The sequence below is a fragment of the Argopecten irradians genome, chromosome 2 (assembly GCF_041381155.1).
Source record: "Argopecten irradians isolate NY chromosome 2, Ai_NY, whole genome shotgun sequence".
In the NCBI taxonomy this organism is placed as follows: Eukaryota; Metazoa; Mollusca; class Bivalvia; order Pectinida; family Pectinidae; genus Argopecten; species Argopecten irradians.
Window position 1 is genome coordinate 70,938,670 of NC_091135.1, and position 23,524 is coordinate 70,962,193.

The 23,524-nt window shown below is 28.0% G+C and overlaps 1 protein-coding gene across 1 annotated transcript in view; it reads left to right on the forward strand.

The window, feature by feature from the left end:
* LOC138316831 (bromodomain-containing protein 9-like) overlaps positions 1-23,331 on the forward strand; it is a 66,152-nt gene extending 42,821 nt beyond the window's left edge. Inside the window, exons 10-11 of the mRNA XM_069258486.1 lie at positions 20,699-20,739; positions 22,898-23,331. Coding sequence (XP_069114587.1) covers positions 20,699-20,739; positions 22,898-23,194 — 338 coding nt within the window. The 3' untranslated portion in view covers positions 23,195-23,331. The remainder of the gene's footprint in view (positions 1-20,698; positions 20,740-22,897) is intronic.
* The last annotated feature ends 193 nt before the right edge of the window (positions 23,332-23,524 follow it).

Consider the following 23,524-nt stretch of genomic DNA (forward strand, 5'->3'; position numbering starts at 1 on the left):
TAGATTTTATATAGAATCTGTCTCTGTGTTATTCAGTATAATATATTTTATATAGATTCTGTCTCTGTGTTATATCACTTTTTTCCTCTTCAGTATAATAGATTTTATATAGAATCTGTCTCTGTGTTATATCACTTTTTTCCTCTTCAGTATAATAGATTTTATATAGAATCTGTCTCTGTGTTATTCAGTATAATAGATTTTATATAGAATCTGTCTCTGTGTTATATCACTTTTTTCCTCTTCAGTATAATAGATTTTATATAGAATCTGTCTCTGTGTTATTCAGTATAATAGATTTTATATAGAATCTGTCTCTGTGTTATTCCGATTTTCCTCTTCAGTATAATGGATTTTATATAGAAATCTGTCTCTGTGTTATTCAGTATAATAGATTTTATTTAGAATCTGTCTCTGTGTAAGATCAATTTTTCCTTCAGTATAATAGATTTTTAATATAGAGAATCAGTCCTCTGTTTGTTTCAGTATAATGGGATTTTATATAGAATCTGTCTCTGTGTTATTCAGTATAATAGGATTTTTATATAGAATCTGTCTCTGTGTTTATATCACTTTTTCCTCTTCAGTATAATGATTTTATATAGAATCTTGTGTATATATCTTTTCTTTATTCAGTATAATAGATTTTATATAGAATCTGTCTCTGCTGTCAATATCAATAGATTGTCCTCTAGTATATAGATGTTATTGTATAAATATAGAATATGTCTGTTCTGTGTTATTCAGTATAATAGATTTTATATAGAATCTGTCTCTGTGTTATATCACTTTTTTCCTCTTCAGTATAATAGATTTTATATAGAATCTGTCTCTGTGTTATATATCACTTTTTTCCTCTTCAGTATAATGGATTTTTTATAGAATCTGTCTCTGTGTTATTCAGTATAATAGATTTTATATAGAATCTGTCTCTGTGTTATATCACTTTTTTCCTCTTCAGTATAATAGATTTTATATAGAATCTGTCTCTGTGTTATATCACGTTTTTCCTCTTCAGTATAATAGATTTTATATAGAATCTGTCTCTGTGTTATATCACTTTTTTCCTCTTCAGTATAATAGATTTTATATAGAATCTGTCTCTGTGTTATAGTATCACAGTTTTTTTTATCAGTGTCTTCAGTATAATAGATTTTATATAGAATCTGTCTCTGTGTTATTCACTTTAATCCTCTCTTTATATAGAATCTGTCTCTGTGTAACAAGTATATCATTTTTATTTTTCCTCTTCAGTATAATAGATTTTATATAGAATCTGTCTCTGTGTTACTTTTTTCTCTTCAGTATAATAGATTTTATATAGAATCTGTCTCTGTGTTATATCACTGTAATATCACATTTTTCCTCTTCAGTATAATAGATTTTATATAGAATCTGTCTCTGTGTTATTCAGTATAATAGATTTTATATAGATTCTGTCTCTGTGTTATATCACTTTTTTCCTCTTCAGTATAATAGATTTTATATAGAATCTGTCTCTGTGTTATATCACTTTTTTCCTCTTCAGTATAATAGATTTTATATAGAATCTGTCTCTGTGTTATTCAGTATAATAGATTTTATATAGAATCTGTCTCTGTGTTATATCACTTTTTTCCTCTTCAGTATAATAGATTTTATATAGAATCTGTCTCTGTGTTATTCAGTATAATAGATTTTATATAGAATCTGTCTCTGTGTTATATCACTTTTTTATTCATTATAATAGATTTTTATATAGAATCTGTCTCTATATCACTTTTTTAATCAGATTTTATAATAGATTTTATATAGAATCTGTCTCTGTTGTTATTCAGTTTTTTCCTCCTTCAGTATAATAGATTTTATATAGAACTGTCTCTGTGTTATTCATATAATAGATTCTGTATAGAATAATCTGTGTAATATCACTTTCTCTCTTCAGTATAAATAGATTTTTAATCATATAATCTGATTTTGTGTTATATAGACTCTGTTTCCCTGTTATTCAGTATACATGGATTTTATAGAATCTGTCTCTGTGTTATATCACTTTTTTCCTCTTCAGTATAATAGATTTTATATAGAATCTGTCTCTGTGTTATATCACTTTTTTCCTCTTCAGTATAATAGATTTTATATAGAATCTGTCTCTGTGTTATTCAGTATAATAGATTTTATATAGAATCTGTCTCTGTGTTATATCACTTTTTTCCTCTTCAGTATAATAGATTTTATATAGAATCTGTCTCTGTGTGTATTCATGTATAATAGACTTTTTATCCTCTTCTCTGTGTATATATTAGATACTTTTTATATAGAATCTGTCTCTGTGTCATTCAGTATAATAGATTTTATATAGAATCTGTCTCTGTGTTATATCACTTTTTTCCTCTTCAGTATAATAGATTTTATATAGAATCTGTCTCTGTGTTATTCAGTATAATAGATTTTATATAGAATCTGTCTCTGTGTTATATCACTTTTTTCCTCTTCAGTATAATAGATTTTATATAGAATCTGTCTCTGTGTTATATCACTTTTTTCCTCTTCAGTATAATAGATTTTATATAGAATCTGTCTCTGTGTTATTCAGTATAATAGATTTTATATAGAATCTGTCTCTGTGTTATTCAGTATCACTTAGATTTTTTTAATTCAGTTATAATATGATTTTTCCTCTTCATATATAGAATATCTGTCTCTGTGTTATATCACTCTTTTTCCTCTTCAGTATAATAGATTTTATATAGAATCTGTCTCTGTGTTATATCACTTTTTTCCTCTTCAGTATAATAGATTTTATATAGAATCTGTCTCTGTGTTATTCAGTATAATAGATTTTATATAGAATCTGTCTCTGTGTTATATCACTTTTTTCCTCTTCAGTATAATAGATTTTATATAGAATCTGTCTCTGTGTTATATCACTTTTTTCCTCTTCAGTATAATAGATTTTATATAGAATCTGTCTCTGTGTTATATCACTTTTTTCCTCTTCAGTATAATAGATTTTATATAGAATCTGTCTCTGTGTTATTCAGTATAATAGATTTTATATAGAATCTGTCTCTGTGTTATATCACTTTTTTCCTCTTCAGTATAATAGATTTTATATAGAATCTGTCTCTGTGTTATATCACTTTTTTCCTCTTCAGTATAATAGATTTTATATAGAATCTGTCTCTGTGTTATATCACTTTTTTCCTCTTCAGTATAATAGATTTTTAATAGAATTTTCAGTATATAATAGATTTTTATATAGAATCTGTCTCTGTGTTATATCACTTTTTTCCTCTTCAGTATAATAGATCTTGTCCCTCTGTGTTTTTATATAGATATCTGTCTCTGTGTTATATCATTCACTTTTTTCCTATAATATGATTTTATATAGAATCTGTCTCTGTGTTATATCAGTATCACTTTATATAGAATCTGTCTCTGTGTATAATTCAGTATATAGATCTTTTATATAGATTCTGTCTCTTGTGATTTTATTATCACTCTTTTTCCTCTTCAGATAATAGATTTTATATAGAATCTGTCTCTGTGTTTATATCACTGTGTATATCACTTTTTCCTCTTCAGTATAATAGATTTTATATAGAATCTGTCTCTGTGTTATATCACTTTTTTCCTCTTCAGTATAATAGATTTTATATAGAATCTGTCTCTGTGTTATTCAGTATAATAGATTTTATATAGAATCTGTCTCTGTGTTATTCAGTATAATAGATTTTATATAGAATCTGTCTCTGTGTTATATCACTTTTTTCCTCTTCAGTATAATAGATTTTATATAGAATCTGTCTCTGTGTTATTCAGTATAATAGATTTTATATAGAATCTGTCTCTGTGTTATATCACTTTTTTCCTCTTCAGTATAATAGATTTTATATAGAATCTGTCTCTGTGTAATATCACTTTTTTCCTCTTCAGTATAATAGATTTTATATAGAATCTGTCTCTGTGTTATATCACTTTTTTCCTCTTCAGTATAATAGATTTTATATAGAATCTGTCTCTGTGTTATTCAGTATAATAGATTTTATATAGAATCTGTCTCTGTGTTATATCACTTTTTTCCTCTTCAGTATAATAGATTTTATATAGAATCTGTCTCTGTGTTATATCACTTTTTTCCTCTTCAGTATAATAGATTTTATATAGAATCTGTCTCTGTGTTATATCACTTTTTTCCTCTTCAGTATAATAGATTTTATATAGAATCTGTCTCTGTGTTATATCACTTTTTTCCTCTTCAGTATAATAGATTTTATATAGAATCTGTCTCTGTGTTATTCAGTATAATAGATTTTATATAGAATCTGTCTCTGTGTTATATCACTTTTTTCCTCTTCAGTATAATAGATTTTATATAGAATCTGTCTCTGTGTTATTCAGTATAATAGATTCAGTATAATAGATTTTATATAGAATCTGTCTCTGTGTTATATCACTTTTTTCCTCTTCAGTATAATAGATTTTATATAGAATCTGTCTCTGTGTTATTCAGTATAATAGATTTTATATAGAATCTGTCTCTGTGTTATATCACTTTTTTCCTCTTCAGTATAATAGATTTTATATAGAATCTGTCTCTGTGTTATATCACTTTTTTCCTCTTCATATAGATTTGTATATAGAATCTGTCACTGTGTTCCTCTTCAAGTATAATAGATTTTATATAGAATCTGTCTCTGTATAGAATCTGTCATCTTTGTTATTCAGTATAGAATCTGGATCTTTGTTAGAATCAACTTTCTTTACTCTTCAGTATAATAGATTTTATATAGAATCTGTCTCTGTGTTATATCACTTTTTTCCTCTTCAGTATAATAGATTTTATATAGAATCTGTCTCTGTGTTATTCAGTATAATAGATTTTATATAGAATCTGTCTCTGTGTTATTCAGTATAATAGATTTTATATAGAATCTGTCTCTGTGTTATTCAGTATAATAGATTTTATATAGATTCTGTCTCTGTGTTATATCACTTTTTTCCTCTTCAGTATAATAGATTTTATATAGAATCTGTCTCTGTGTTATTCAGTATAATAGATTTTATATAGAATCTGTCTCTGTGTTATTCAGTATAATATATTTTATATAGAATCTGTCTCTGTGTTATATCACTTTTTTCCTCTTCAGTATAATAGATTTTATATAGAATCTGTCCTCTGGCTCACTTTTTTCCTCTTCAGTATATAGTGTTATAGAATCTGTCTCTTGTTAGTAGTATATAGATTTTATATAGAATCTGTCTCTGTGTTATATCACTTTTTCCTCTTCAGTATAAATATTTTAAATAGAAATCTGTCGTCTCGTGTGTTATTCAGTATAATAGATTTTATATAGAAATCTGTCTCTGTGTTATATCACTTTTTTCCTCTTCAGTATAATAGATTTTATATAGAATCTGTCTCTGTGTTATATCACTTTTTTCCTCTTTCAGTATAATAATTTTATATAGAATCTGTCTTGTGTTATATCAGTATAATTTTTATATGTAATCTGGTCTCTGTGGTATTAGTATAATAGATTTTATATAGAATTGTCTCTGTGTTATATGCACTTTTTATATTCATAGGATTAATAATAGATTTTATAGAGAATCTGTCTCTGTGTAATATCACTTTTTCCCTCTTCAGTATAATAGATTTTATATAGAATCTGTTCTCTGTGTTATTCAGTATAATCCTATTCAGTATAATAGATTTTATATAGAATCTGTCTCTGTGTAATATCACTTTTTTCCTCTTCAGTATAATAGATTTTATATAGAATCTGTCTCTGTGTTATATCACTTTTTTCCTCTTCAGTATAATAGATTTTATATAGAATCTGTCTCTGTGTTATTCAGTATAATAGATTTTATATAGAATCTGTCTCTGTGTTATATCATATAGAATCTGTCTCTGTGTTATTCAGTATAATAGATTTTATATAGAATCTGTCTCTGTGTTACTTTTTTCCTCTTCAGTATAATAGATTTTATATAGAATCTGTCTCTGTGTTATATCACTTTTTTCCTCTTCAGTATAATAGATTTTATATAGAATCTGTCTCTGTGTTATATCACTTTTTTCCTCTTCAGTATAATAGATTTTATATAGAATCTGTCTCTGTGTTATTCAGTATAATAGATTTTATATAGAATCTGTCTCTGTGTTATATCACTTTTTTCCTCTTCAGTATAATAGATTTTATATAGAATCTGTCTCTGTGTTATATCACTTTTTTCCTCTTCAGTATAATAGATTTTATATAGAATCTGTCTCTGTGTTATTCAGTATAATAGATTTTATATAGAATCTGTCTCTGTGTTATTCAGTATAATAGATTTTATATAGATTCTGTCTTCTGCGTTATATCACGTTTTTTCCTTCAGTATATAATTTTATATAGAATCTGTCTCTGTGTTAATAGATTTTATTTATCTCTATACTGTGTTTTTCAGTATATATATCAGAGATTATGTCTCTGTGTTATTCAGTATAATAGATTTTTAATATAAGAATCTGTCTCTGTGTTATATCACTTTTTTCCTCTTCAGTATAATAGATTTTATATAGAATCTGTCTCTGTGTTATTCAGTATAATAGATTTTATATAGAATCTGTCTCTGTGTAATATCACTTTTTTCCTCTTCAGTATAATAGATTTTATATAGAATCTGTCTCTGTGTTATATCACTTTTTTCCTCTTCAGTATAATAGATTTTATATAGAATCTGTCTCTGTGTTATATCACTTTTTTCCTCTTCAGTATAATAGATTTTATATAGAATCTGTCTCTGTGTTATTCACTTTTTCCCTCTTCAGTATAATAGATTTTATATAGAATCTGTCTCTGTGTTATTCAGTATAATAGATTTTATATAGAATCTGTCTCTGTGTTATTCAGTATAATAGATTTTATATAGAATCTGTCTCTGTGTTATTCAGTATAATAGATTTTATATAGAATCTGTCTCTGTGTTATTCAGTATAATAGATTTTATATAGAATCTGTCTCTGTGTTATATCACTTTTTTCCTCTTCAGTATAATAGATTTTATATAGAATCTGTCTCTGTGTTATATCACTTTTTTCCTCTTTTTATAATAGATTTTTTATATGAATCTGTCTCTGTGTTTAATCACTTTTTCCTCTTCAGATTTTATATAATAGATCTGGCTCTATAGAATCTGTCTCTGTCTCTTTAAATCAGATATTTTTATATCTTCAGTACTTTTTTCCTCTTGTAATAGATTTTATATAGAATCTGTCTCTGTGTTATTCAGTATAATAGATTTTATATAGAATCTGTCTCTGTGTTATATCACTTTTTTCCTCTTCAGTATAATATATTTTATATAGAACCTGTCTCTGTGTTATATCACTTTTTTCCTCTTCAGTATAATAGATTTTATATAGAATCTGTCTCTGTGTTATTCAGTATAATAAATTTTATATAGAATCTGTCTCTGTGTTATTCAGTATAATAAATTTTATATAGTAATCTGTCACTCGGGGGGGCTGTTATTTGTTTTTCCTCTTCAGTATAATAGATTTTATATAGAATCTGTCTCTGTGTTATTCAGTATAATAGATTTTATATAGAATCTGTCTCTGTGTTATTCAGTATAATAGATTTTATATAGAATCTGTCTCTGTGTTATTCAGTATAATAGGACTTTTATATAGAATCTGTCTCTGTGTTTATTCACTTTTTCCTCTTAGTTATAAGTATATATATATAAATCTGTCTCTGTGTTATATCACTTTTTTCCTCTAATGCAGTATAATAGATTTTATATAGAATCTGTCTCTGTGTTATATCACTTTTCTAGAATCCTCTTCAGTATAATAGATTTTATATAGAATCTGTCTCTGTGTTATTCAGTATATCCTATAGATTTTATATAGATCCTGAATCTCTGTGTGTATATATTTTCCACTTTTTTCTCTCTTCAGTATAATATATTTTATATAGAATCTGATTCTCTGTGTTATTCAGTATAATAAGATTTTATATAGAATCTGTCTCTGTGTTTATCACACTTTTTTTCCTCTTCAGTATAATAGATTTTATATAGAATCTGTCTCTGTGTAAATATCACTTTTTTCCTTATTCAGTATAATAGATTTTTATATAGAGAATCTGTCTCTGTGTTATAACACTTTTTTCCTCTGCAGTATATACGTAGATTTAATATATAGAATCTGTCTCCCTGTGTTATTCAGTATAATAGATTTTATATAGAATCTGTCTCTGTGTTATTCAGTATAATATATTTTATATAGATTCTGTCTCTGTGTTATATCTATATAATAGATTTTATATAGAATCTGTCTCTGTGTGTTATTTCACTTATTTTTTCCTAGTGCTCTTCAGATATAATAGATTTTTATAAGTTTATATCTGTTCTCTGTTTTTCCTCTTCAGTATAATAGATTTTATAATAGAATCTGTCCTCTGTGTAAATATCACTTTTTTCCTCTTCAATTATAACAAGACTTTAATATAGAATCCTGTCTCAGTGTTATATTCAGTATAATAGATTTTATATAGAATCTGTCTCTGTGTGATATCACTTTTTCCTTTTCAGTAAAATGGATTTTTTTGTAATAGATTTTTATATATAAATTAATTCTGTCTGTCGTTATATCACTTTTCTTTCCTCAACAGTATAATAGATTTGATATAGAAATCAGTCTCTGTTGTTATTCAGTAAAATAGATTGTTATATAGAATCTGTCTCTGTGTTATATCACTTTTTTTCCTCTTCAGTATAATAGGAATTTATATATAGAAATCTGTCTCAGTGTTATTCAGTATAATAGATTTTTATATAGAATCCTGTTCTCTGTGTTATTCAGTATAATATCTTTTATATAGAATTCCTCTGTGTTATTCTAATAATAAATTTTATATAGAATCTGGTCTCTGTGTTATATCACTTAGTAATAATAATAATTTTAAATAGAATCTGTCTCTGTGTTATATCACTTTTTTCCTCTTCAGTATAATAGATTTTAGAAATCTGTATATGTGTTATTCAGTCTCTGTGGTTATATACTCATCTGTCTCAGAGTAATCCAGTATAATCAGGATTTTATATAAACTCTGTCTCTGTGTTATAACACATTTAATAGATTTTATATGAAACTGTCTCAGTATATTCCAGTATAATAGATTTTTATAGAAACTGTTCTTTGTGGTTTTCAGTATAATAAATTTTATATAGAGATTCTGTCTCTGTGTTTTATATCACTTTTTTCCCTCTTCATATAATAGATTTTTATATAGAAATCTGTCTCTGTGTTATATTCAGTTTCCTAATTTCAATATAATATATGTCCCCCTCTGTGTAATCTCACTCTTTTTTATTATTCAGTATAATGGAATTTTATAATAGAATCTGTCTCTGTGTTTATTCAGTAATACAATAGATTTTTATATAGATCTGTCCTCTGTGTGTATAATCACTTTTTTTCCTCTTCTCGTATAATAGAATTTTATATAGAATCTGTCTCTCTGTGTTATATCACTTTTTTTCCTCTTCAGTATTAATAGATTTTTATATAGAAACTGTCTTTCCCTCTGTGTTATTCAGTATAATAGATTTTATATAGAATCATGTCTCTGTGTTATTCACTTTTATAAAGATTTTATATAGAGAACTCTGTCTCTGTGTTATATCACTTTTTTTTCTATTCAGTATATTGGATATATATAAAATCTTCCTCTGTGTTATATCAGTTTATTAGATCTCATATACATAATTTTATATAGAATCTGTCTCGTTGTTCTCAGTATAGATATATTTTATATAGAAATCTGTCTCTGTGTTATATCACACGTTTTTCCTCTTACAGTATAATAGATTTTATATAGAATCTGGCTCGTGCGGTGATATATCACTTTTTTCCTCTTCAGTATAATAGATTTGATATAGAATCTGTCTCTGTATTATAATCAGTATAATAGATTTATATAGATATCTGTCTCTGTGTTGTGTTATTCCTCTTTAATATAATAGATTTTATTATAGAATCTGTCTCTGTGTTATTATCAACTTTTTTCCTCTTCAGTATAATAGGTATTTTATATAGAATCTGTCTCCTGTGTTATATCACTTTTTTCCTCTTCAGTATAATAATTTATATAGAATCTGTCCTCAGTGTTATTCAGAGTATAATATATTTTATATAGATTTCTGTCTCTGTGGTAATATCACACTTTTTCCTTCTTCATATAATAGATTTTTATATAGATCTGTCTCTGTGTTATATCACTTTTTTCCCTCTTCAGTATAATAGATTATTATATACTAGAATCCTGGTCTCTGTGTTTATTCAAGTATAATAGATGTTAGTTTTCAGATGATCTGTCTCTCGTCTTTTATCTTTCAGTATATATAGATTTTTATATAGAATCTGTCTCTGTGTTATATCACTATTTTTCCTCTTCAGTAATAATATGATTTTATATAGAATCTGTCTCTGTGTTTATATCACATTTTTTTCCTCTTCAGTATCATAGATATGTTTAAATAGAATCTGTCTCTGTGTTAAGTATCAATAATATCATTTCTATATAGATTCTGTGTCTCATTGTTATATCACTATGTCTCTTTTTTCCTCTTCAGTACATAGATCATTTATATAGAATCACTGTCTCTGTGTTATATCACTTTTTTCCCTACTACAGTATAATATAGATTTTATATAGATTCAGTCTGTCTCTGTGTATAGAACCTGTCTCTGTTTTTATATCACTTTTTCAGTCATAATAGATTTTATATAGAAATCTGTCTCTGTGTTTATTCAGTATAATAGATTTTATATAGAATTCTGTCTCTGTGTTTATATTCATGTTTTATTTTCCTCTCAGTATAATAGATTTTTATATAGAAAACCTGTCTCTGTGTAAAATAATTTGTCCTCTGTGTAATAGATTTCACTTTTCAGCCTCTGTTCAGCATTGATAATAGATTTTATATAGAATCTGTCCTCTGTGTTATTCAGTTAATTTTAATAGATCTTATATATAGAATATCTGTCTCTGTGTTTTTCAGTATAATATATTTTATATAGAACCTGTCTCTGTGTAATATCACTTTTTCCTCTTCAGTATATATGGGATTTTTATATAGAATCTGTCTCTGTGTTATATCATAGATTTTCCTCTTATAGAATCTTCTTTGATATAGAATCTTTTCTCTGTGTTATTCAGTATAATAATTTTATATAGAATCTGTCCTCTGTTATATATCACTGTTTTCCCTCTTCAGTATAATAGATTTATATAGAAATCTGTCTCTGTGTTATTTATATATGCACTTTTTCTCTTCACAGTCATAATGGACTTTTTTATAGAATACTTCTCTGTGTTTATTCAGTATAATAGATTTTATATAGAATCTGTCTCTAGTGTTATTCAGTATAATATTTTTTCCTCCTTCAGTATAATAGATTTTTTATATAGAATCTGTCCTCTGTGTATATATCACTTTTTAGTCTTCATATAACTGGATTTTATATACAAATCTTTCCCCTCTGTGTTATTCAGTATATAATAGATTTTATATAGAATCTGTCTCTGTGTTATATCACTCCTTTTCCTACTTCAGTATAATAGATTTTATATAGAATCTGTCTCTGTGTTATATATCACTTTTTTCCTCTTCAGTATAGTATAGATTTTATATAGAATCTGTCTCTGTGTTTATTCAGTTAGACATAGATTTTATAGAATCTGAACCTGTCTCTAAAGAGTGTTTATATTCTGTACTCTTTGTTATATGCACATTTTTTCCTCTTCCAGATAATAAATATTTATATAGAACCCTGTACTCTATGTTATACGAATCTGTTTTTGACTCTTCAGTATAATAGATTTTATATAGACAAACTGTCTCTGTGTTATTCAGTATCATAAATTTTTTCCTCTCTCAGTATAATAAAGATTTTATATAGAACCTGTCTCTGTGTTCCTCAGTATAATTGATTTTATATAGAATCTGTTTTCAGTGTAATAATATAAATAATTTTTATATAGAATCCTGTTCTCTTGTGTGTACTTCAGTATAATAGATTTCTTATATAGATTTCTGTCTCTGTGTTATATCTCTTTTTTCCTATAATAGATTTTATATAGAATCTGTCTCTGTGTAATATCACTTTTTACCTCTTCAGTATGAATAGATTTTATATAGAATCTGTCTCTGTGTTATTCAGTATAATAGATTTTATATAGAATCTGTCTCTGTGTTATTCAGTATAATATATTTTATATAGATTCTGTCCTCTGTTAATATATCATCTTTTTTCCTCTCAGTATAATAGATTTTATATAGATTTTATAACGAATCTGTCTCTGTGTTATATCAACCTTTTTTTCCTCTTCAGTATAATAGATTTTTTTATAGAATCTGTCTCTGTGTTATATTCAGTATAATAGATTTTATATATAGAAACTGTCCTCTGTGTTAATATCACTTTTTTTTCCTCTTCAGTATAATAGATTTTATATAGAATCTGTCTCTGTGTATATTACCCACATTTTTTCTCTTCAGTATAATGGACATTATTATAGAATCGTGCTCCCCTCTGTGATATTCAGTATTCTATAGATTTTATATAGAATCTGTCCTCTGTGTTATATCGACGATTTTTCTCTTCAGTATAATAAGATTTATATCTGAATCTGTCTCTGTGTAATTTCACTTTTTCCTCAGTATAATCAATTTTAATTATAATTGTTTTATTTATATATAGAATTTCTTAATCTGTCTCTGTGTAGTCAATATATATCATCTTCTTTTTCCACTTTTCTTCACTAATAAATAATAAATTTTTATATAGAATCTGTCTCTGTGTTATATCATAGATTTTAATATAGATCGTCTCGGTGGTTTTTTTATAAAATCTGTCCCGCATTTTCCTCTCAGTATAATATATTTTTAGTAATATAGAATTCTGTCTATCTGTGTCACTTCATCAGTATAATAGATTTTACATAGAATCTGTCTCTGTGTCAATATCCATTTTTTTCCTCTTCAGTATAATAGATTTTATATAGAATCTGTCTCTGTGTTATTCCATGTTATAATAGAATCTGTTTTATATCAGTATAATAGAATTTTCTGTCTCTGTGTTATAATCACTTTTTTTCCTCTGTCAGTATAATATATTTTTAATAGAATCTGTCCTCTGTATGTTTATTCAGTCCCTTATAATAATATATTTTACTATAGAAATCTGTCTCTGTGTTATATCACATTTTTTTTTTTCCTGTGTCTTCAGTATAATAGATTTTAATATAGAACTGTGTCTCTGTTGTATATTCAGTATAATAGATTTATAAATAGAATCTGTCTGTGTTATATCACTTTTTTTCCTCTTCAGTATAATAGATTTTATATATAGACTCTCTCTGTGTTTTATTCAGTATAATAGATTTTATATAGAATCTGTCTCTGTGTTATATCAGGGGGTCCTCTTCAGTATAATATATTTTTATATAGATTCTGTCTCTGTGTTTATATCACTTTTTTCCTCTTCAGTATAATAGAATTTTATATAGAATCTGTCTCTGTGTTTATATCACTTTTACTTTCCTCTTCAGTATAATAATTTTGATATAGAATCTTCTCTGTGTTCTATTCAGTATAATAGATTTTTATATAGACATACCTGTCTCTGGGTTTGTGTTATATCACTTTTTTCCTCTTCAGTATAATAGATTTTATATAGAATCTGTCTCTGTGTTATATCACCCTTTTTATTCCTCTTCTAGTATAATGAGATTTTAGATAGAAACTAGTCTCTTTGTTTTATTTCAGTATAATAGATTTTATATAGAATCTGTCTCCTGATGTTATATCCACGTATTTTCTCCTCTTCAGTATAATAATATTTATATAGAATCTGTCCTCTCAGTAATATCACTTTTTTTTCCTCTTCAGAATAATAGATTTTATATAGAATCTGTCCTGTTGCTTTGTTCAGTTATATCATTTTATTCTTTCCTCTGTGTCAGAATAATAGATTTTATATACGAATTCGGTCTCTGTGTAATATCATTTTTAACCTTTTCCTCATAAATGGATTTATAATAGAATCTGTCTCTGTTGGTTATAGACTTTTTCACTCCTGTGTTTTGGATTTAATAGTAAAATCTTTAATCACTCTTATTTTATTCAGTAATACTACATAGATTATATATTGAATCTGTCTCTGTGTCATAGTCTTGGTTCCTTCATTCAGTATAATAGATTTTTATATAGAATCTGTCTCTGTGTTATATATCACTTTTTCCCCTACTCAGTATAATAGATTTTATATAGAATCTGTCTCTTGTGTTATTCAGTATAATAGATTTTATATAGAATATGTCCTCTCTGTAAATTTCACTTTTTGTGTCTCTTCCAGTTATAATAGACATTTTATATAGAATCTGTCTCTTGTGATTATTCAGTATAATATAGATTTTATATAGAAGCTGTCTCTGTGTCTTCTGATTTTTTATTCTAGTATAATAGATTTTATATAGAATCTGTCTCTGTGTTATTCAGTATAATAAATTTTATATTAGATTCTGTCTCTGTTCAGTATCACTTTTTATTCAGTAAGAATAGATATTAATATAGAATCCTGTCTCTGTGTTATTCAGTATAATAGATTTTATATAGAATCTGTCTCTGTGTTATATCACTTTTTTCCTCTTCAGTATAATAGATTTTATATAGAATCTGTCTCTGTGTTATTCAGTATAATAGATTTTATATAGAATCTGTCTCTGTGTTATTCAATATAATATAATTTTATATATGAATCTGTCCTCTTGGGTTATAAATAAGACTTTATTTCTGTCTCCGTGTTCAGTATTATAATAGATTTTATATAGAATATGTCTCTGTGTTATTCAAGTATAAGAGATTTTTATATAGAATCACTGTCTCTGTGTTTATTCAGTATAATAGATTATTTATATAGAATCTCGTCCTCTGTGTCATATCAGTATAATAAGATTTTCTATATAGAATCCTGTCTCTCTGTTATTATATCACTTTTTTCCTCCTTCAGTATACAATAGATTTTACCATAGAATCTGTCTCTGTGTTAGTCTGATCACTTTCTAGATTTTGATATTCACTATAATAGATTTTATCACTTAACGAATTCTGTCCTCTGTGTTATCAGATTTTATATTTTAGATAGAAGTGCTCTGTGATATTCAGTATAATATAATTTATATAGAATCTGTCTCTGTGTTATATCACTTTTTTCCTCTTCAGTATAATGGAGATTTTTATATAGAATCTGTCTCTGTGTTATTCATTATAAAAGATTTATTATATAAAACTGTCCTCTGTGTTATATTCAAGTTTTTCCTCTTCAGTATAATAGATTTTATATAGAATCTGTCTCTCTGTGTTATATCACATTTTTCCCTCTTCAGTATAACTCTAGATTTTATATAGAATCCTGTCTCTGTGTTATTCAGTAATAATAGCGATTTTATATAGAATCTGTCTCTGTGTAATGATCACTTTTTTCCTAGATTTCAGTATAAATAATATCATTTTATATAGAATCTGTCTCCTGTTTAATATCAATCTTTTTCCTCTTCAGTATAATAGACTTTTATATAGAATCTTGTCTCTGAGTTTTATTCAGTATAATATATAATTTTATATAGAATTCCTGTCTCTGTGTTTATATCACATGTGTTTCCTCTCAGTATAAATCTAGATTTTATATAGAATCTGTCTCTGTTTTATATCACGTTTTTCCCTCTATTCAGTATAATAGATTTTATATAGAATCTGTCTCTGTATTTATTCAGTATAAAAAGATTTAAATAGATTCTTTCTCTGTGTTTAAATCCACTTTTTTTTTCCTCTATCAGTATAATAGATTTTATATAGAATCTTTCTCTGTGTTATAACACTTTTTCCTAATTCATTTATATATAAGAATCTTCTCTGTAGTGTACATATCACTTCTTTTTCCTCTTCATATAGATAGATTTTATATAAAATCTGTCTCTGTGTTATATCTCTTGGGGGGGGGGGGGGGGGGGGGGGGGGGGGTTTTATATAGAATCTGTCTCTGTGATGACTTAGTCAGTATACATAAATTTTATATATAGAATCTGTCTCTGTTGTTATATCACTTTTTTTCCTCTTTCAGTATAATAGATTTTATATAGAATCTGTCTCTGTGTTATATCACTTTTTTTCCTCTTCAGTATTCCCTTGATATCGAAGTCATCTGTAATATTCAGTATAATAGATTTTATATAGAATCTGTCTCTGTGTTATATCACTACTTTTACCTCTTCAGTATAATAGATTTATATAACATCTGTCTCTGTGTTTATGTCAGTATAATGAGATTTTATATAGAATCTGTCTCTGTGGTTTATATCACTTTTTTCCTCTTCAAGTATAATAATATTTTATATATAATCTGCTCTCAGTGTTATATCACTTTTTTCCTCTTCAGTATATATATATTTTATATATATATTTTATCTAATTCTGTCTCTGTGTTATTCAGTAGTATAATAGATTTTATATAGAACCTGTCTCTGTGTTATAATCACTCTGGTTTTTTCCTCATTCCAATCAGTATAATAGATTTTTATATAGAATCTGTCTAGCTGTGTTATTCAGTATAATAGATTTTATATAGAATCTGTCTCTGTGTTATATTCACTTCTTTTTTTCCTCTTCAGTATAATAGGATTTTTATATAGAATCTGTCTCTGTGTTATTCAGTAAATAATAGAATTTATATAGACTCTGTCCTCTGTGACTTATATCACGTGTTTCCTCTTCAGTATAAAAGATTTTATATAGACATCTGTGTCTCTGTGTTATATCGACTGTTTTTTTCCTCTTCAGTATAATAGATTTTATATAACATGAATCTGTCTCATTGATATATTCAGTATAATGGATTTTTTTATATAGAATCATGCTTCTCTTGTGTTATTCAGTATATATATATTTTATATAGCATCCTCTGTCTCTGTAGTTATATCACTTTTTTTCTCCTCTCTTCAGTATAATAGATTTTATATAGAATCTGTCTCTGTTATTATTCAGTATAATAGAATATTTTATATAGAATCTGGTCTCTGTGTTTATTCAGTATAATAGATTTATATAGAATCTGTCTCTGTGCTTCTTTTCCACATTTACTATTCCTCTTCAGTTATAATAGAATTTTAAATAAGAATCTGTCTCTGTGTTATTTCAGTATAATAGATTTTAATATATAATCTGTCCTCTGTTATAGTTACTTTTTTCCTTTCAGTATAATAGATTTTATATAGAATCTGTCTCAGTCTCTGTGTTATTCAGTCATAATAGATTTTTTATAGAATCTGTCTCGTGTGTTATATCACTTTTTTTCCTCTCAGTATAATAGATTTTGATATAGAATCTTGTACTCTGTGTTTATTCAGTTATAATAGATTTTATCATCAAGAGAATCGTGTCTCTGTGTTATTCATATAAATAATAGATTTTATATATGAATTCTGCGTCTCAGTGAGTTTTAATTCCACTTTTTGCCTCTTCAGTATAAATAGATTTATATATAGAAATCTGTCTCTGTGTTATTTCAGTATAATAGATTTATCATTATAGAATCTGTCTCTGTGTTATTCAGTATAATATATTTTATATAGATATCTGTCCTCTGTGTTTATAATCAACTCTTTTCATCACTCTGTCTGTCAGTATAATAGAATTTTATATAGAATCTGTCTCTGTGTTATATCATCACTATCTTTCCTCTTCATATAATCATAGATTTTAGATAAAGAATCTGTCCTCTGTAATTATAACCATTATAATAGAATTTTATATAGAAAACCTGTCTCTCTGACTGTTAATATTCTACTTTTTTCCTCTATCCATGTAAACATATGAATTTAAAATAGAACCTGTCTCTGTGTTATTCAGTTATAATAGAATATTTTACTATAGAATACTGTCTAATAGTGTGTTATACAGAAATCTGTCTCTCTGGTGTTTAATCTCTTCAGTAACAATTAGATATTGCAGATTGATAAGAATCTGTCCCTTTGTGTTAATCAGTATGAATATGATTTTTATATAGAATCTGTCTCATGTGTTATTCAGAATAATCTATTTTTATATAGTAATACTGTCTGCTGGTGTTTATATCACTATTCTTTTCTCACTCTTCAGTAATAACTAGATATTATGATAGAATCTGTCCACTGTGTGATATCACTTTTTTCCTCTCAGTCTAATAGTTACTATCTAGAATTTTTCTCTGTGTTATTCAGTATAATTAGATTTTAAATAGAGAAATCTGCTCTGTCTGTTTATTCAGCACATAATCAGAGTCTTTTATAAAGAATACTGTCTCTGTGTTTATATCACGTTTTTTCCTCTCTCCACGTTAAAATATGAGATTTGATATAGAATGCTATGTACTCTGTGTATTTAGTAGATATAGAATTTTTATATAAAAACTGTCTCAGTGGTTTATTCAGTATACACGAGCACATATTTACATATAGAATTCTGTCCTCACTGTAGTTATTCGTATAATAGATTTTAATATAGAATCATTCTCTGTGTTATTCTGTATAATCTGTCTTTGCATCTAGAATCTTCTCTGGTGTTATTCAAGTTCTAATGAGGATCCTTGGATAATAAGAAATTCTGTCCCTGCTGTTTTTTTCAGTATAATATGATTTTATAAAGCGAATCCTGACTCTTGTGTTATTCCAGTATAATTGAGATTTTATATAGAGATATCTGTCTCTGTGTTAATCTCAGGATAATTAACATCAAAGATAAGATTTTTTATAAGAATCTTGCAACTCTGTGAATATTCAGTTATAATAGATTTATATCTAGAATCTGTCCCTCTATGTTTATTTCAGAATATATAGATTTTTATATAGAATCGGTCTCTGTTGTATTCTATTCACTAATATATATTTTCTTATATCAAGAATCTGTCTCTGTGTTATTCAGTATAATAGATTTTATATAGAATCTGTCTACTGTGTTATTCAGTATAATAGACAATTTTGATATAGAATCTGTCTCTGTGTTATTCAGTATAATAGATTTTATATAGAATCTGTCTCTGTGTTATTCAGTATAATAGATTTTATATAGAATCTGTCTCTGTGTTATTCAGTATAATAGATTTTATATAGAATCTGTCTCTGTGTTATTCAGTATAATAGATTTTATATAGAATCTGTCTCTGTGTTATTCAGTATAATAGATTTTATATAGAATCTGTCTCTGTGTTATTCAGTATAATCGAATCTTCCACCGAGTCGTTACTGCTGCTGGGCAGCTTGCTGGGGTCTTCGGTGAGCTCCTTGTACTACACCATCAGGGGACAACACATTTTGCTTTGGGGGGAATTAGCTTATCTCCCCTGATGGTTGAGAGTACCAGTGTCCATGGCATGGTTAGTTAATTAGACCATGATTTACCAACACAACAAAGTTCCTGGTTCCATATTTTGTTTATTGTAGGTGACTGCCAAAAGTTCCGAAATATTAAATTACAATAATTATTAAGCTCTCCATGTTCTCTGACTCTCCACTCCTGATTGTCCTTCACTCTCTCTGTTCTAACTCCGACTCTCTACTGTTCAACTCTCTAACTTCTATATTAATCCTATTCTTCATTATAATTAAACTTGTCCCATATCCTAAATCTCATTGGCTAATTCCTTAATTAGGCAATGAATGGGTGTGGTCTGACAATTTCAATATGGGCGGAGCTAAACAATCATCAATGACAATTAATACTATTTACCTTGGGGGTACTCAACTGGTCCTACAAGTTCTGACCCAACAGTGTTGACAATAATACCATAATTAACTCTATTGAGTGACATGTGACAGATAAATGGGTAACAATAAAAGGATAATTCTGTTAGATAAGCCTACATAAAAGTGTCCATAATCACTTCCTACTACATCAAAAGAAATCTCAACCAGATATACCTATTTTGTACAGATCTACTTAATTACTCTAAACATTCTAATACAACAAAATTCCTAACAATTTTTAGTTGTGAAACTATGATCGCCAATATTGCCGATCCATAATGTCATTTCTGACAAAAAACGACACATTATATAAAGTAATGTTATATAATTTGTTTTACCGAACTCTCTGCTGTAACACCAAAAGTCCCGAATTCAAATGTGAAGTTGGATTCAGAAGACACGCGCCCAGCCTATACCTGAATGATATTACAGCAGACCTTTTCTGGATTGAATACGACTCAGCAGCATACCTTCCTCACACACCTCTGAACTTGTACCTGGGCCTTAAGAAAAAGAAACAGCTACTTTGGTTAAAGGAAACATTAGTCTGTTTTGATCAAATTAATCCGGATGGTTATCCATATTCTATCTTACCTGCAGGGGTATAAAAATAGCATTTTGATTTTCGGAAGCTGGTTGAATCCTAATGGATAATTTTTTCCCATGATATTTACATCTTTTATAATGATTACTATCTACCACTTGTGTTCTGAGTGTGTGCAAGCATGATGCCTGGCTGTCGACCGCCTGGCGATCTGTCAAATTACCCTTCTAATACTTGTTTATGCGAAATGTACTCAAATGAAATGTGCACGTGTTTTATAAAAGTAATCTAAATATGGCATTGAGGTTACATTATTTTTGTCTGTTTTCAGCCCAAAAAGTAACAAAAGAATTGACGGAGCTTGCAAAATCAGTAAGTATTAGTCAAATCATTTCACTAATGATAATATTTATTACATGGAGCCTCTACCCTGAGTTGTCTTTCCTTACATGTACATATCTGTTTATTGTCTTATGCAGGGGGCATAGGAAGCAGGAGGGGGGGGGGGGATTGCAAAGAAGTCATTTCGCCGACAAAAATGTTCTAAATATGCACATTTGAAAGAATAAAAGGTCCTACTCTGCACATTTTTAATACTTCATCTGTGAGGCGCATTTCCTATAACGTTTAAACATGTAATATTCAAACCTTTGTTAATAAAAATTCAATACACATGGACCATTAAAAGATTAATTTTTATAAGTCTTGGCAAGACAATTAATTATTATTTTGAGTTACACAACAATATGCCGATGGTGTGACGCCGGTATGTTCAGATCGAGCAGTGTTGCATAATGATACGACGACATTCACAATTATCATATCTAAATGCAGGTAACTTTAAATTGAAAAATTACCACGTTAAGAACACTTTAAAATCATCAAAATACATCGTAAAACTCATCTCAGCCATTTTACATCGTAATATTTTTTCCTGGGGGAGACCACTGGACCCCCCAAACACCAAATTCTTTCGCCTTCGGTGCTCACAAAATCATCAAATACGTCGTGAAATCTCATCTCAGCCATTCTAACTCGTCATATTTTTACCCGGAGGGAGACCCCTGAACCCCCAAAATACTCGCGCCTTCGGCATTCGCATGCTGATTTGGCCAATTTTCATACTCATTAATTTCCTGTTAGCGACGCCACTGTCTATAGATGTGTACAAGGATTTTATGTAATGATGTATTAAAAAAAATTATATGAAAAAAGTATACAAAATATCTTGACGACCTTATTATACGCCTGCCATTACTTTTCATCTTCTTACGCCAATGTCATGTTACTGTGAAATTAGTTAGTAGTGACTCATTACTGAGAAAATTAAGTTATAAGCGCGCATAAAACATTGCCAATGAATAACTTCACAAATTAAGGTTTCCAAAGCAAATTCAAGAGTTTTGCCATCTTGCCATTGAGAACAAATGTGTTCCAGACATAAGGATTGTAATTTCCTTGTAGTTATGTGATATATATAGGATCTTACATGAGTGTTCATTTCATATGAGGTTTTATGAAACAAGTCTAAAAAGATTTTATTTTTGCAAGCCTTGGCGAGCAAACATTAAAACTTCGAGACAATTTTCATAAAATCTCATATGAAATGAACACAATTTTAAGATACTTTTTATCACATAACTATAAATTTTTATCACATAACTACAAATACCTACATAACAAAGAATTTACGTCAAAATGTATTCCGAAAATTCAGCAGAAGCTGCCATTTTGTCCCGCGGTCATTGTAATCCTGGCATCATGTCATTTTTCCTGACATCATTTTATTGTTTCTGTCTGACGACACAATGAATTTCTAGTCAATGAAAATCGATCCAGGTCATATTACACTAGTGACATACGCAAAAATATTACACGGGCGAAATCACTGGATATCAGGCGGATTATGTGATAAAACACAAAAGACAATACATGAAATCAGTCTATACATGTGCCATCAATTTAGATGACTTTGATTGATTTCAAGGAAAATTTCATTAGACATCTTCGACTGTGGCATAAAAAACCACATTACCGTATTTTACCAAATAAGCTTTAAAAAAATAAAAATAAGGGGGGGGGGGAGGGACTCTTAATATAACAAAATTTGGACTAGCCTTTCATAAAAGTTTTGCACTAAGTAAGCTATAAATCAGTTTACAAAAAGAAATGAAATACAATAAAACAACTAAGATTTTCATGTTTTCGGTCTGCATAATATTTGAGTTCAGTGAAATTGAGGGAGGGGAGCTTATAGAGAGGCCACTTATTTGAATAGGATGTCGGACTCTTGATGATGGTACATCTGTATATGTGTTGTACAGAGTTTGACATCTGATAGTATAGTGATGGACATTAGTGATGGACATTAGTATGTAGTTGTTAGATATTACACATCAGTTGGCTCTAGCTGTCATTTGACATTATTTAAAAGTCAAGCACTCTCACTGTTTATCACAACATCTTCTGTGTTTCATTGTTAAACTTCCTTCTTAACCTTTTTATTAATTTCTGTGTTTAATTGTTTCAGGCCAATCCAAGAGGCATTGCCAGTGTGGTGGGAGTTCGTTCTGCGTTAGGTGTCGGCTATGCTCTCACAGGAGACACTAATCTAAAGGCTCCAACGCCGCCCCCTGAGAACAAACTACCTAGTGATGAACTTACAGACGATAATCAGATTCTGTTGGATGACCAGGACAATATGTGCAATAACAGTATTAATGACAATGACTCTGAGGATTTGGATCTCAGTGAATTTTTAAAACTTCCAGCTCATCTCACTTCCAGTCTACAGGCCAGTAACAATGAAAATACACTCAGTACATAGTAGCATGAAGGAGTTTTCATTTTGTTGATAATTGTCTGTATAATTTAAATTACGTGCAAAACGTGTTGTATATATTTTACCATGGAATGCATTTTGTCTGTTTCATCTCTCATTAAATTAAATATGTCCTAAACCAATTTGATTGTTTTCAACGTCACCTTTTATGGAGATTACGTCAAAGTGCATCATCCATTTGGTCTGTCAGTCCTTCCATCTCTCAACATTTCCTTTAAACCGCTTCTATAGCATAGAAACATCATTGGGGAAAGAGGAACAAATTTGTTTAAATGGTGACTCTTGTCATCCCAACGGTAGGCTCTTGTGGGAAGG